This window comes from Gasterosteus aculeatus, chromosome 16 (genome assembly GCF_964276395.1).
Source record: "Gasterosteus aculeatus chromosome 16, fGasAcu3.hap1.1, whole genome shotgun sequence".
NCBI classification, from domain to species: domain Eukaryota; kingdom Metazoa; phylum Chordata; class Actinopteri; order Perciformes; family Gasterosteidae; genus Gasterosteus; species Gasterosteus aculeatus.
Window position 1 is genome coordinate 6,831,838 of NC_135704.1, and position 13,514 is coordinate 6,845,351.

The 13,514-nt window shown below is 44.6% G+C and overlaps 1 protein-coding gene across 2 annotated transcripts; it reads right to left on the reverse strand.

Annotated features, from left to right (window-relative positions):
* Positions 1-1,117: 1,117 nt before the first annotated feature.
* pms1 (PMS1 homolog 1, mismatch repair system component) lies at positions 1,118-13,498 on the reverse strand. Of its 2 annotated transcripts, none has more exons than XM_040201867.2 (13): positions 13,395-13,498; positions 12,458-12,600; positions 11,964-12,146; positions 11,583-11,685; positions 11,256-11,419; positions 8,883-8,999; positions 6,322-6,444; positions 6,043-6,189; positions 5,086-5,894; positions 3,497-3,964; positions 3,204-3,334; positions 1,602-1,762; positions 1,118-1,492 (listed from the first exon to the last, which is right to left on the reverse strand). In XM_040201867.2, the coding sequence occupies exons 2-13, from the start codon at positions 12,587-12,589 to the stop codon at positions 1,292-1,294; spliced, it is 2,739 nt and encodes a 912-aa protein (XP_040057801.2). In that variant the 5' UTR covers positions 12,590-12,600; positions 13,395-13,498; the 3' UTR covers positions 1,118-1,291. The 2 variants fall into 2 exon arrangements, with proteins under 2 accessions (XP_040057801.2, XP_040057800.2); XM_040201866.2 differs by having other exon boundaries at positions 12,458-12,596; positions 13,395-13,485.
* Between the last annotated feature and the right edge of the window lie 16 nt (positions 13,499-13,514).

Here is a 13,514-nt window from a genome sequence, read left to right on the forward strand (position 1 = left end):
GTCCATGTGAAAAGGTGATACGGGTTACGCCACTACTCAGTACATAAGGCCTATTGGAAATATTAAGAAATTGTACTGATGTTGAAAAAAATAATTGCTAATATGCTTTGACTTTGTTTGCCAACAGGAAACCTCAATGATGACGTGATTGACGTCTTCAGGAGGTGGCTGCACTACAAGTTAAAGCAGTGTTAAGGATTTGATCAATTTTGTGGCTAAATGATTGAAGTGTAAATGTCTGAAGCATTTATTGCAGCCAGGGATAATATACAACTATCTGTCAATAGAAAAGGGCGACTAATTGAGGGAAAAGGACTATGGTTGGAGCTTGGAGCTCACCAATAACCACAATGAGGCTCATGGGTAAGATACTCTGCCTACGTGACCCAAGTAAAGTCAAGGGGTCAGAGGGGTCTGCGACCTGCAGAGACCTGCAGAGAGACCTCAGAGGTCTCTCTGCAGAAGGCTTTTGTTGATCAAAGTAAATGCAAAATATAAAATAAATTGATCTACGAAACCGAAACATAAAATTCAAACAAAGAGATATTCTGGCTAATTTTTTGTAAGAGAACTATATATATATATATATATATATATATATATATATATATATAGTTATTTTCGTGCCAGTAAACTGCAAACAAAGTTTAATAGATTTCCTGTAGATGCACTATTAAGTTTGTTTTGCCTTTCTCTACATATCAAAATCCGGATGAACACTGTCTGATATTTGGAAATGTTTTGGAAATCAGTTGCTATTTCTGAGTAAAACTCAACTCAACTCAACTCAAATCTGGTCCCCGACTATTGGTCACTAACTGACAACATAATCTATGAAAAGCTCTTGTCAAATGCTTAGACACACGTTTTCATTCTTCATCTATACTGTTTGAGGATTATAAACTGCATGCTTCCACGGCCAAGCCAAACCATAACCCCCCCACCGTCTTTTTAATGCCCTGTGAAAAATAGGATTCTCTTTTAAACTGAGATTATTTGATCAGAGATTAAACATCATAGTTTTACTTCATCAATTCTGTGTAAAATGAACTACAGGTCAAATATTGCAAAATGGTAGAACAAAATATAAATGGACAATTAGGGTTGACATGAGTTGAATGTTTGATCAAATGTGGACAAATTATTTTATTTTGGATGTTCTGTTCTATAACAAAGTTGGCCATCCTTTGGGCAGAATGAAAATAACACACTGCAAATATCAGTCACTTTAAAACGAGGCGGCTGCTTCGTAGATGCACTGCTGATATTTTTGGATTGAGGTGTCTTCCTCCTACAGCTCCAAAGGCCTCAGCAGAGCTTTAGCTTCCTGGTCTGTGGAAGGAATGTCTGACAGGTGTCGGAGGAACGGCCGTCCGTGGATGCAGGTCTGGTTGCTCCCAGCGAGCTGCTGGTGCATCCGTAGAAGGGTTTCCTCCACATCCTCCCTGGATAGATTTGTAGGTAACTGACGGGCAAGTCGTACCGCTTCACCCTGTGAGGTAAAAGAGACAAATATATATATATATATATATATATCCATCTCCGACACATTAGAGCAAAAACGTCATCCACTGCTTAGCTTAATTCAAAGCGTCTCTCACTTGCAGGTAGTTTTTGACTTTAAGCGGCCGGCACTCTTGCAGCGTCCGGGCCTTCCTGTGAAGAACTGCTGTCAGGATCTCCCTGAGGTCCTCCACGCCGAGGAAAGGCACGCAGTCTGCCATTGCTGTCACTTCCAGATGTCTCTCGGCCGACGTGAGGCCTGGCCAAAACAAGCAGAAAACAAGGATAAATATACTCCAGACGCTACTACTATCTTCAGGAAAGAATAATAAATAAATATTGTAGTTTACGGCTGGAATGAGGACCAAGTCAAACAAGCGAAGGGCCAAATGGAGTGCTTAATGACTAATAGAAGGCCCAGCAGACTGGAAGGAAGTTGTCTTGTAGGGTGGAAGAATGATAGCTTTTCACTTTATGAGGAAATTCATGCACAATTTATGTTTGTGACACATGACTTTGGATGCAAAATAAACTTAGATCTGGTATAATATTTTAACTTACATACGTCTATGGTGGATGAGTTGCCTGTGCAACACTGCGTAGTCCAGTAAATTGGCTTAAAATAAATACGTAGAAAGCAATAACGGTTTAAGACTAGGACATGCAGCATTTCGCAACGAAACCTCCATATTTGTGCAGCTTACGTTGCACCCCACTCGCATGCACACCCACCGAGGCTGGCAGGTACCAAATGAAAATTCCTGGAATTTTTCAAAGGGCAACCATTCTGAGCACATTGTACCCACTGGGGTACAAACCCACTGTGAGACCACTCAGTCCGGCAGAGATCCGATGTCAACTGAGGTGAACCGTTCCAGCAACAAAAACAACCAACGCTCACGGGACACTGTGCAACCCTCACACGCAGGACGGAGAAATAATGTCCCATTAGGATGAAGAAGCCAACAAAAACAAGTTTAATTGGAGATGTTAGGGTTTATTCTTACATTACATCAATTTAAAGATCAGAAGTGTGATCTCCTTGAAGAAAAACTATGCTTTTTCTTCAAGAATTACGCTATCAGATCAGATGCATTGTATCTTATCTGCATTCTTCGTCTTAAATGTTTTAGATATTAGGTTTTTGGTTAATATGGTAAGTTTGGTAAATATTAAGATAACGGCTCACATCAAATAGAACTCACAAAACTGTAGTTTACTCCTTTTATGTGTGTGTGAAAAAAGATGATTTGATCAATGTACATAATAATAATATTCAGAATGTGTTAATCATACTGATTCAACTGATTCATTGTAAAAGACAACACTAAAAATATGTTTAATCATCATGATGAAAAACGTCTCTATTTAATAAGCGTGATTAAAAATGTCTCTATTTAATTCTTCATAGTTCTTCATAATGGACACATTTGTTGAAAGAATGGGAATATCTAAATTTGATCTGAGACTTATCTGACACCAAAAACGGTCAGAAATAATTGCCTGTAATCCAGTTACTCGGGACTGTTTCTGTGACATTTAAAAATGACTGAAAGGTCATTTAAAGGTCTAATAATCCATTAGACCTTTAAAAACCCAACCACAACATAATGAAACTAAGCCCTGTTTTCTGAGGGTTCCATCGTATTAGACTTCCTCATATAACAGCGTTACACTCAGTATTCCTGTTTACAATTTACCTGGAGTGAGTCTGATTTCAAACCCGTTAGCGAGCAGCCGGGGATCACAGAACAAGGCCCCTCCGTTTAGCTCGGGGCTCCGTTTCTCCATATTGCACAAAGCCTCAGCATATTCAGCCCCCCCTAGAATTCTATAAAAGAGAGACAAGGAGATGTTCAACATCAAGGACTGTGATTTATTTATTTATTAAAAAAAAAAGATCTCAAGCAAGTGTGTGTGTAACTAAATTGGATGAGCGTGCAGCTCTCCAAAGGGTGTGCAATTTGCAGGTGAGAAGCGGCTGATACGTTACCCATCTGTTAACTGTATGGGGTTCTGGAGACTCACTGCTGGAAGTATATTATTCTCTAGGAGTCTCTTAAACAGTAAGGCCTCCTCCACTCGAAATGGGTTTAACAACATGAGCCTCTGACCATATAAAATGACCCAGGCGCTCTGAGAGGCCAGCCGGTTTACAAGACGGAGGCCCCGTGGCACTGCGCTGCGCTGGGATGAAAGGCGCTGGAGCTGCAGCCGAAGGGCAGCTACGCTGCAGGGGAGGAGCTGCGAGGGTTTGGGCGCGGGGCTCCTCGCCTTCTTCTGGGGCTGTGCAGCGAAGAGCTGGTCCAGCAGCTGCTGGTTGGACAGCGGGGCCTTGCGTTTCTGGCCCTGTGCGGGGCCCCTCGAGGGGCTCCCACTCGCCCCTCTGTGGCCCTCGGCAGAGGCCAACTTGGTCCTTTGGTCGTGGTGTTCCAGGTGTTTTTGGGCCTTCTCCTCATACCTGTTCAACAGAGTCTCTTTGAGTTACAACAGTAGTGACAAGCGTTTAGGGTTACCGTTTAAGCACGCACTGATTTCACTATTTGTATTGCAAAAATATGCCCAAGCACCGGGGTTAAAACAAGGCTCCATCCAAAGGCCCCCCCGCCGATTTTAGACATGAAGTTCGGTTCATTCGTCGCAAGGGAGAACGCCAAAGACGCTGAGAAAATAACCCAAGTGATGTCATTAGGGTTACCTTAGCTTAGTGGAGCATAGTGCTTGTTTCACGTTTAAGACGACAGTAACAGCACAAGTAACAGTAACAAGACAGGATTCTAACCAGATGTCTTTTTTTCTATACGCTGTCATAGCTTCTTTGCCGAGGAGCTCAGCAGGTAGGCAGCACGCTATGCCGTTTATTTTGCTGATCGGGCCGAGCATCTGGACCATTGGAGAGGTTACCAGAGGCCATGTGACCAGATTCAACTTCCTTTCCTTTTTGGTTTCGATACAATCAAATGATTGCGAAAGATTTGTGTGCGGCGCTCTGTGACCAATAGTAGCAACATTTCTTTCTTTGTTTTTTGGACTTTTTTTACACTTGAGTCGGAGGCAAATTCACCTTTTGACTCTGATGGAGCGAGGTTTGGGAAAAAACACATCCATCTCTTCTGTGCCAAGTCCGAGGTTGACTGGCCGACTATGGCTCACTGCTCATACTACTTGTGAAATAGGGTGATATTTTATATGGACAGAGAGACTAGAATCTGAAAACTTCTATTTTTTTATTTTTTTTAGAAATCAGGAGTGTCATAGTGTCTCATTCCTGTAAGGGATCTATTGTATGGCAGATCAAGACAACTGCAATGTGAGAAGCGTGTATTCTCTGGGTAGATAGCGTACTTTGGAAATAGAGGACATGTTTTACCATTAGTGGTAAATCTTCTACTTCGGTAAATGTCATCTACACTTTTAGACGCTGGAAATGAGTGAGAGTGGAAATTAGTAACATAACTCGCATCAACACAATTTCCAGACAGTACACGTGAAAATGACAGGTCCCCCCCTCCCCTCCTCTCTTTGCCCTGCAAGTAACACATTTTTTAAAACGCTTGGAAAGACGAGAGCCTGGTAACTCACTTCTTACGGTCCTCCTCCCTCAGATTTTTCCACCTCTCGTGAACGGCGCCGCTGACATCCAGCAGGCTGGCCGTCGGTTTCTCCCTGAGGACCTCCGCTCTGGCCTCCTTCTCGAACAGGGCGACGGGAGTCAGCGGCGCCCTCGTGGCGCGGTTGCTGATCAGGTCGTAGGCCGTCAGAGAGGCCCGCTTCTCTGTGATGGCGTTGAGCATCTTTCTGTTCGAGCTGCTCCGACCCTCGACCTCGCAGTCGGGGGCACCGTTCCTCGGCGCTTGATGGATTTCGACGGGCCGCAGGGGCTCTCGTGTCGCCGGGTCGATCAAAGCCGTCCCCCGGCTCCAGTCCGCGGCCGATATCCGGCCTTCACTCGAGACCGCGCCTGCGGCCTTGTCCTCGTCCTCGAGTCTCTCCACCAAACCCACCGTCGCCGCCCGAGCGCTCTGGGCCGTCTCGTCGGCGTGGAAGAACGCGCTGCACTCGACGCCAGCTGGGATCTGGTTGACGACCCAGTCCTCCGCCACGGACGACGAAGAGCTGCCGTCAGAGGTCCGGCGGCACAGCGAAGCATCAGCGCTTATTCCCGCCGACGGGGCGGCGTCGCCGCCGCTGTTGGGGAGGTTACCGCGGCGACCGGCGAGGCCGGCGTGCCGCTCCGCACTTTGGTCTGGCGGCAAAGCGTCGGCCCGCACAGAGCCGGGCGGCGAGGGGGGTGTCTCGAGGCCGGCCTGCTTCTCCGCCGGGGGGTCGCCGTCGGCCCGGTAGCCATAGAGAGAAACCAGTAACGCTTCTACCGCGGTGAGCACGGCCTCCTGCGTTTCAAAAGGGAGCACGATACGATACGGACACATGTATTATCCAGCGGCGCGTGGCAGCCGAGGGCCTGTTCCCCGTTAAAAAATAAAGCCAGGCTGGATCTCGCCTCGGACGGCATCCGAACAGATTTAGCGACAGAGCTACCTTGTTATGGAGAAGAACCTGGGTCTTGTCCGGAGTCAGATTGACGTCGACTGAGGATGGTGGGACGGTGATTTTCAGCATGGCGGTGGGATAGCGGTTTCGGGCCGGGTCATCGGGATACTGAGCGGCGTAGTGTTGACGTAGCAACTGACCATCGATCACACACACACACACACAGTGCGGGATAAAGGGTGCAGGTCAAAAACATATAAATAGATTAGATTAACAGAGTGTGGTTGTAGGAATTGTGTTGTCGGGAGTTACCCAGAAAGATTCTACCTTCATTATGTCTTTTTGGTGGACAGGCCGACTGTTGACAAATATAAATGTTTTGTCAGGGTTGGAATTGCTGGTTGAGGAGTAATCCGCTCCAGGCTTTGGAAAAAATCCATCTAAAAGCAACTGAATGAAATACAAAACAATGAGAATATTAAACAAATAAGGTGTCGTACATAAACCAGGAAAAACGGACACTTCACAGCAGAAAACGGTTGTAACAGAGCGCTGAATTGGACGTTTCCTGAATGGCAGCTTCAGCCCTGCTCAGCAGCTGTGTGGCGCGGCGGCACGACGAGGTGACCCCTTAAAACCCGGACGCTTGATAACCTCCACCGATCCATTCCGCCGCCAGCACAGCTGCACAGCTGGGAATTCTGGATGTGCGCAAGCAAACACGCACTCCGCACCGGTCACAGCATTCTGTCCACTGTCCCGGTGCAATGAGGACAAGGAGGTGAAGCAACACTCTTCAGCGCCTTTACGTTTTGTTTTTTACAGTAAATTTGGAAACAAGTGAGACACCCGAGTGTGCGGGCTCCTCTCGACGTGCACGCCCTGCTGCGAACACGCCGTACGCGACTACCTTTCACCTACAACCGCGCCAAAGGCCGTTCTCATGAGCTCATGAACAATTATACTTAAAACGACATTATAAATGTAAGCTAGTAAGAAATTATGGAGAGCTTTTAATGCTCTACAGACCCCCCTCTCCCCCCCCCCACCCCCACACACACACGCGGCCTCGGGCTCGTTATTAGCAGCAACGCACGCTAACGAAGTTAAGAAATGAACTGCTGTTTCAGGTCGGGGCACATGTGCTTCTGTCCGTTTCTGCTCATTAGGGTCACTTTATGGGAACACGAATGGCCCCTCTGGCCCCCGGAGGGCCGCGGCGGCGCGTAGTCCCGCAGAAGAGCGTCACGTGTTGTTCTGCAGAGGCACAGCTCTCACAACTCTCCCGGAGCGAGGCCCCAGGCGAAGTTGTCAACCCGGTTCCCTTGATCGCTAAGCCGCGGCGTCGGGGACAAAGAGGAGAAACGTTCGCCGAAAAGGGAGCGAGAGGGAGAGGAAGGTGAGAGGTCGCTCGCATAACCGGGCACCAAAGCGCGGCAGCAAAATAACAACAACAAGGAGGAGGAAGAGGAGAGAGAAACGGGGTGGAAAGGGCTGCTCCACATCCGTCGGGCTCGATTAGTTGGCGGCCCGGCGGCAGGTGCGAGCCACACGGCGCCTACCGTGACCAAGCAGAAAAGTTACCGCTTGACGGTAATTCAATTACGGTCAGCACAACAAAGCTTAGCTAACCGAAAGCACTCGCCCTTCATCAGGAAAAGAACTCGGGAGAAAAGGACAAAGGAATGAATAGTTGGCCGGCCACCAGCTGACCACATTTGCTGGCTTGAGACCAGGCGTTGGTGATGAGGTTATTAGCTCACGGCCCAGTGTGTAACGTGCGTGCGCTCGTTTCCCCCCCAAAGAGCGTCCATCTCAACCGGGCATTTAACGTTGACAGTGACAATTAGACAAGTAAAACAAGGAAGACATTGAGGTGATCTGCCATGACGGCCCCACCATGAAGGGCAAAGGGACATCATAGTGCATTGCACTCCTTGTTGTCCCTCCACATTAATCACATCCTTTTTTCGAAGGGGACTTTGTCCAACCGACAGTCAGACAGGGTCAACTGTATCAAAAGTATATCGCTCTTAAATTCCCCCGGTTTCTTCTTAAATATCTTGACAAAACGGGTTGTAATAAGAGGTTTTGTGTTTGTTAATGTGCTGCAATCCAGAAACATTTTCAGTTTCGGCAACCAGGCTCCGTAGCGAGTTCTCTGTACTAGGCAAAGGGTCCTGTTCCCCATGCGTCCTCTTAAAACCAATTCTATCCGCAGGACACAATTTGATCCCATGAACCATAACACCCGGGAGGAGATTGTGTTACGTTTAAGTTCTTCCCCCGTGCAGCCTTGACATTCTTCCGCCAAGCTTTCTAAAGAATGTTTTTAATTGCATCACACCAGGCCTCCAGGAAATAGTCAATATCCCTTTAAATTCAGGGCATTCAAAATACTGAAAACGTGTATTTAGTCTCTTTTGTGACTTGCCTTTTTTTACATTACATTACATTATATTACATTACAGGTCATTTAGCAGACGCTTTTATCCAAAGCGACTTACATTACACTTTTTCACATTTTTTTGCCCGGGGAGCAATTAGAGGTTAGGTGTCTTGCTCAGGGACGCTTCAACATGGAACATGGGGCAGCCTGGAATCGAAACCATCAACCTTGTGCTTCCCAGCAAGCCTTCTCTAGCCCCTGCGCCACGACGACCCCCACCTTTACTTGTTATATGTAATAACAACGTTCCAGAAAGTCCCTCAGCTCCTTTAAATCCGGATTAAAGACAAGACAGATATTATATTTGCTGCTGCCTTTAATTGACCATTTAAAGAAATTCTTAAAGTACACTGCAAATGTTGTCTTTTAAAAAAATATATTGCTAATGACTGTTTTTTTCTTTTGTTCATTTTCTGTCTCACCTCGGTGGTTAACTTACCTCTGGTTGCTCTTGCTGGTGGTGGCAAGGGAGCAGGTTGGCAACGGTGCTGGCGCCCAGGGTAGCAAGGAGGGCACTTCTGTGATCGGCCACCGTGGCCTTCTGCCAAACCACCACCTGCAACAATAATTTATTACCAGTCAGATCAGCCGAGTCACACTGCACGAACACGGGTCAAGTTCGTAACATAGCTTTTGTTTCTGTCAGCCGACAAAGAATTTGCTAGAATGTAACATAAAAGATGTGGAATGGTCCTTGTTTGCCAATTTAAAAGATTGTTTTTTTTTAATTGACATTAAAATAAATGAACCATTCCATCTAATCCAGTTATGATACAACATATTTCAGGTACACAATGTCGACACCCACAACGTGTGGGCTAGTAGTTTGTTTCCACCAGTGAAAATATTACCCGGGTGTTGATTTCTAAAAGCATGCACTCTGTTTGCAGAGCATGTCCCGGCTATTAAATACGCAATTTGGCCCATGTAAATGGATCGCTCCAGTAAACGGTTCTTGAAGAAGCTGTGAAACGCGACACAAGGCCAAATAGCAGCGTTGGAGATAAAGGATAAGGGCAACCGAGTGCTGACTGTACGAAATGTCTCCACTACTTTCCTCTAATCACCTGGAAACTGATTTCTATGAACGCGTGGCCCCTCCGTGACCCGCACCACCTGTACACTTGTGTGTACAAACTGGCTGCAGCCTGAAATCGAATCCGGGGTTAAGTGCGCAGCTGTGTGCAGCAACTTACTCAGGTGTCATAATCAGCCAAATCAGAGCTCACAGTCAGCCATATTTGTGTTCGGAGCACCTGACAGTTACGCTTAGCTGTGGTGGGAAAGGGCATAAGGGATGGAAATGTCTAATTGCAAAATAATTCCACTGCTGATTAATTTTGGATTATGCAATGGAATGACCCCAGAAAAAACGACTGAACCTTTCAGAAGAACAGAGCATCTTTAAGCCGCACCGGAATGCCATATCACTGCATTGGTGAAGGACCAAACAGCCATTTTCCATCATGTGATTGTCCAAGAGGTTAACATAGACTTTCCCTAAGTATACTTAATAAATACTAGTGCAGAGCTGTAGAAAGTTTACCTTCTTCGATAATCAATTTTCCAATGTGAGGATCTACTATTATTTTAGCTGCAATGTTCTGACTTTGTGATGACTGAACGATGTAAAGAAAAAAGTAATACAGCTGATTGTCAGCAGCAGCCATGATAAATATATATATATATATACATATATATATATATATATATATATATATACACACACACACATATATGTAGTAAACTGTATTCAGGAAAGCTTGTACGTTTTGAGGATAATTGAAAGATTCCTTATCAGTCTTATTATTGTCCCTTAATAGGTAGGTGTATTTTATGCATGCATGACATTTGGAGACATGTTTCCTTTAATGACCTGAACTTTCCTCAAGCAGAGCCTGCAAAGGACTCGGTAACCTTCCCATCTAGTTAGTCTATCTGTCCTGGCTTGGCCCGGTAAATGGTTCATGTGTTCCTCAACGAGCCGAATGAATATTTTCCATCACACGTACCGATTTCCCAGCTGAAAATACTGACAACGAAGCGACAGAAGGGCTGGAGACAACTACTGTCTTCAGGAAGGTCTTTGATTAATAATCTGCCTAACAAGCTCCTGAATGTGCTCTTATAACCCTACAGTTAGAAGGTTTGACCTAATTATGAGTGAATTTTACAATTGGGTACAAGTGTGTAACAGGGTTTGATTACAGGTTTTTACATTTAAGAGGGCGGATTCATCTCTATATATACCATTTGTATTAAATGTAGGGTTAAAAGTTACTCCAGTCGCATTATGTTAATACCTTATTTTGTTGGAAGCCGCTCATTTTTAGGAAGTGCTTTATGAATTGAATGTATCAGCAGCAGCAGGAGTAGCGACATGCTTCATGGAATCAAGCACACCTTCTTTCCCTCTTACATCTAAATAATGTTCCTGTGTGTCAATATTCCTACATAGTATTTCATTTCACATGGGTTCTAAATACTTTTACACAACTCGCCCCGACACTACACTTTAAATACATGACTCACCAACAAAAAGGGTGTGATTGGTGTTAACTAATATTAGTTGATTTTGAGCCAGTGATGTTGGTCCATTTGAAGACTAATGAGGACATCTAGTGGACGCTGTGCATGGAGATGCGCTGGGATTTGATCCCTGCATCACTATTAAACTTGTCTATATTATCCCGTTAAGTGAACAGGAGTTTAAAATGAGTTACCATTGCTGACCGCAAATAATAAATATTGTGTTTATATTTGTATGCTGCTATTTGAAAGTGATCAGAATAGATGTTACTGAGTAACTGACCTTATTGTGAATGAGCGTGAGCCTCAACTCCGGCTTTATAATGGCGTAGGCCGTCAGCAGGTCCTGTATTTTCTTCAGTTCCTCCTTGCACTTCTTTGTAGAGGAGTAGTATTGACGTCTCACCGGAATGTTCTTGAAAAGCTTCAGTACGCTCACTGTTGTGCCTAAAAAACACAAAGAGCAGAGTTGTGCGACAGCTTTTGACATAAAATGTACTTCTTGTGCAACAAGGTTAAAGGACTCCGGTGGCCACCTGTCAAAGAGTGTCTTTTTCTGAAACCTTTCATAGTAAAAAACAATATTAGACCGATTGGATTGGTGCCTTGCCTTGACCGAAGTGAGACGGCTTCTGAGAGACAATCTCCCCTGAGAAGTTAAGCGTGTACTGGGTGCTGATGTCATCCGCCTCTGTCTTTGTGACGACAGTCACCTTAAAGTAAAGATTACAATAAAACATCAGGTTGCCAACAATCCCACTTTATATACTGTATTAAGGGGGTATATTTCATACATTCATTCATACATATACTGATAAATCAAAAAGTCCTGTTATCTCTACATTAATATAAACGCAGGCATCAATAGTTTTCTGAACTTTGCTTTTAGCTCAGTGCATGTACACAACTTACAGACCAGTATGCGCAACATCCTGTCTCTTTTTTTCTTTTGTTCGGGAAGTAACAGAAGGACTTTTTAAACACTTCCCACCTCGGCCACGGAGCAGATAGAGCCCAGCGCCTCTCCTCTGAAGCCATACGTCTCCAGCATCTCCAGGTCCTCCGTGCTGCAGATCTTTGAAGTAAAGTGCGCCGCGGCCATCACAGGAGTATCTTCACCTTTGATTCCATGGCCGTTATCCCGCACTTCTATCCGGTCCAAACCGGAGTTCTCCTGCAAAAATGTAATGTTACTTATAGACTGCCAAAATGAGTACTTTAACTGGTGAGGATTAACAATCTTTAATGTCTTTATATCAGCGTATTGTTTTAACATTGTGCTCTATGCTGGTATTTTACAAATGACAACAACAATATTGCAGCAAAATAGGCATGAAGATAAACATGCGTACATTTCCTGTGACAAAAATTATAGATGTACTCTTTCATATAGCAGGCAACACTACTTCTAGTTCAACATTTACTATTTAATCATGTTTTTATAAATACGTTTCTCCTCGTTCTAAGGTCCTTCGGGTACCGTACCAGTTTAACGTCGACGCTGGAAGCCCCGGCATCCAGGGAGTTTTCCATCAGCTCTTTCACAACGTTCACCACAGAGGTGATGACCTGGGAGCTCGACAACAGCCGCACAGTATCCGCAGGCAGCTGCTTCATGGTCTCGCTTCCTCAAGAATTTCAATGTAAAAATTGATGCCACAGAATGTAAAGACAAAAGGTTTGAACACATTCATGTCTGCTTTTTAGGACTACACAAATTGATGCAAAAAAGTCATTTAAGACTGCTCTTGGTTGTTGTTGTTGTTGTTGTTGATATTGTTTTCAGAAGGGTCCAAATGCATCTCTGAGGGTCTTAACAAAACATCTAAAACATGTTAAGCCAATTTCATTTATGTCAATTAAAATACAGGCAAGGGTTCCGGCCTGCAATGACGACAATTAAATGAGCAGGTGTTATTATTTTGTGGCATTTGCAGCAAACTTGTAAGAAAAACCGATGTTTGCCAAGAAGCAGAGCATTAAGAGCATTAAGCTAGGCAAACGAATGCTCGACCCTTTGCATTTAACAAGCTTGATCTTGATTGAAACAAGAGATACAAGCCCTGATTTCTGTACTTCAACATTAACGTTGGTAGATTTAGTTAGTAGATTAGTAGATTTTCTACTAACTAATCAAGTGCCAGTTTACAGAAACACTGAAGTGGTTATTTTAGTCACAAACAATTCAACTCATTATAGGAACGTGATATCGCCCGAACCAGATAATCGAACTCTTTCGCCCTCTTTCTAGATTAAATTTACTGATGTTACCATTAGCTAAATGAATTGCTATGGAACCTATCTGAGTTGCATTGAGTCGTTAGCATTCTAATAAAACTCCACTTCCTCATTAGCTTCAACAAAATCCTACTGAGCAAAGTATCAATGAGAGTAAACAGCTAAATATGAGTTAGATACTGACTTGGACGTGTCTTTTTGACAGCTGACCCCGTTGAATCGATTCATAAACAGACATGAGACCCACGGCGGAAACGACCTGATTCCCGCCCCCTTTCCTACACGCTCATTGGTTAGAGGGAAA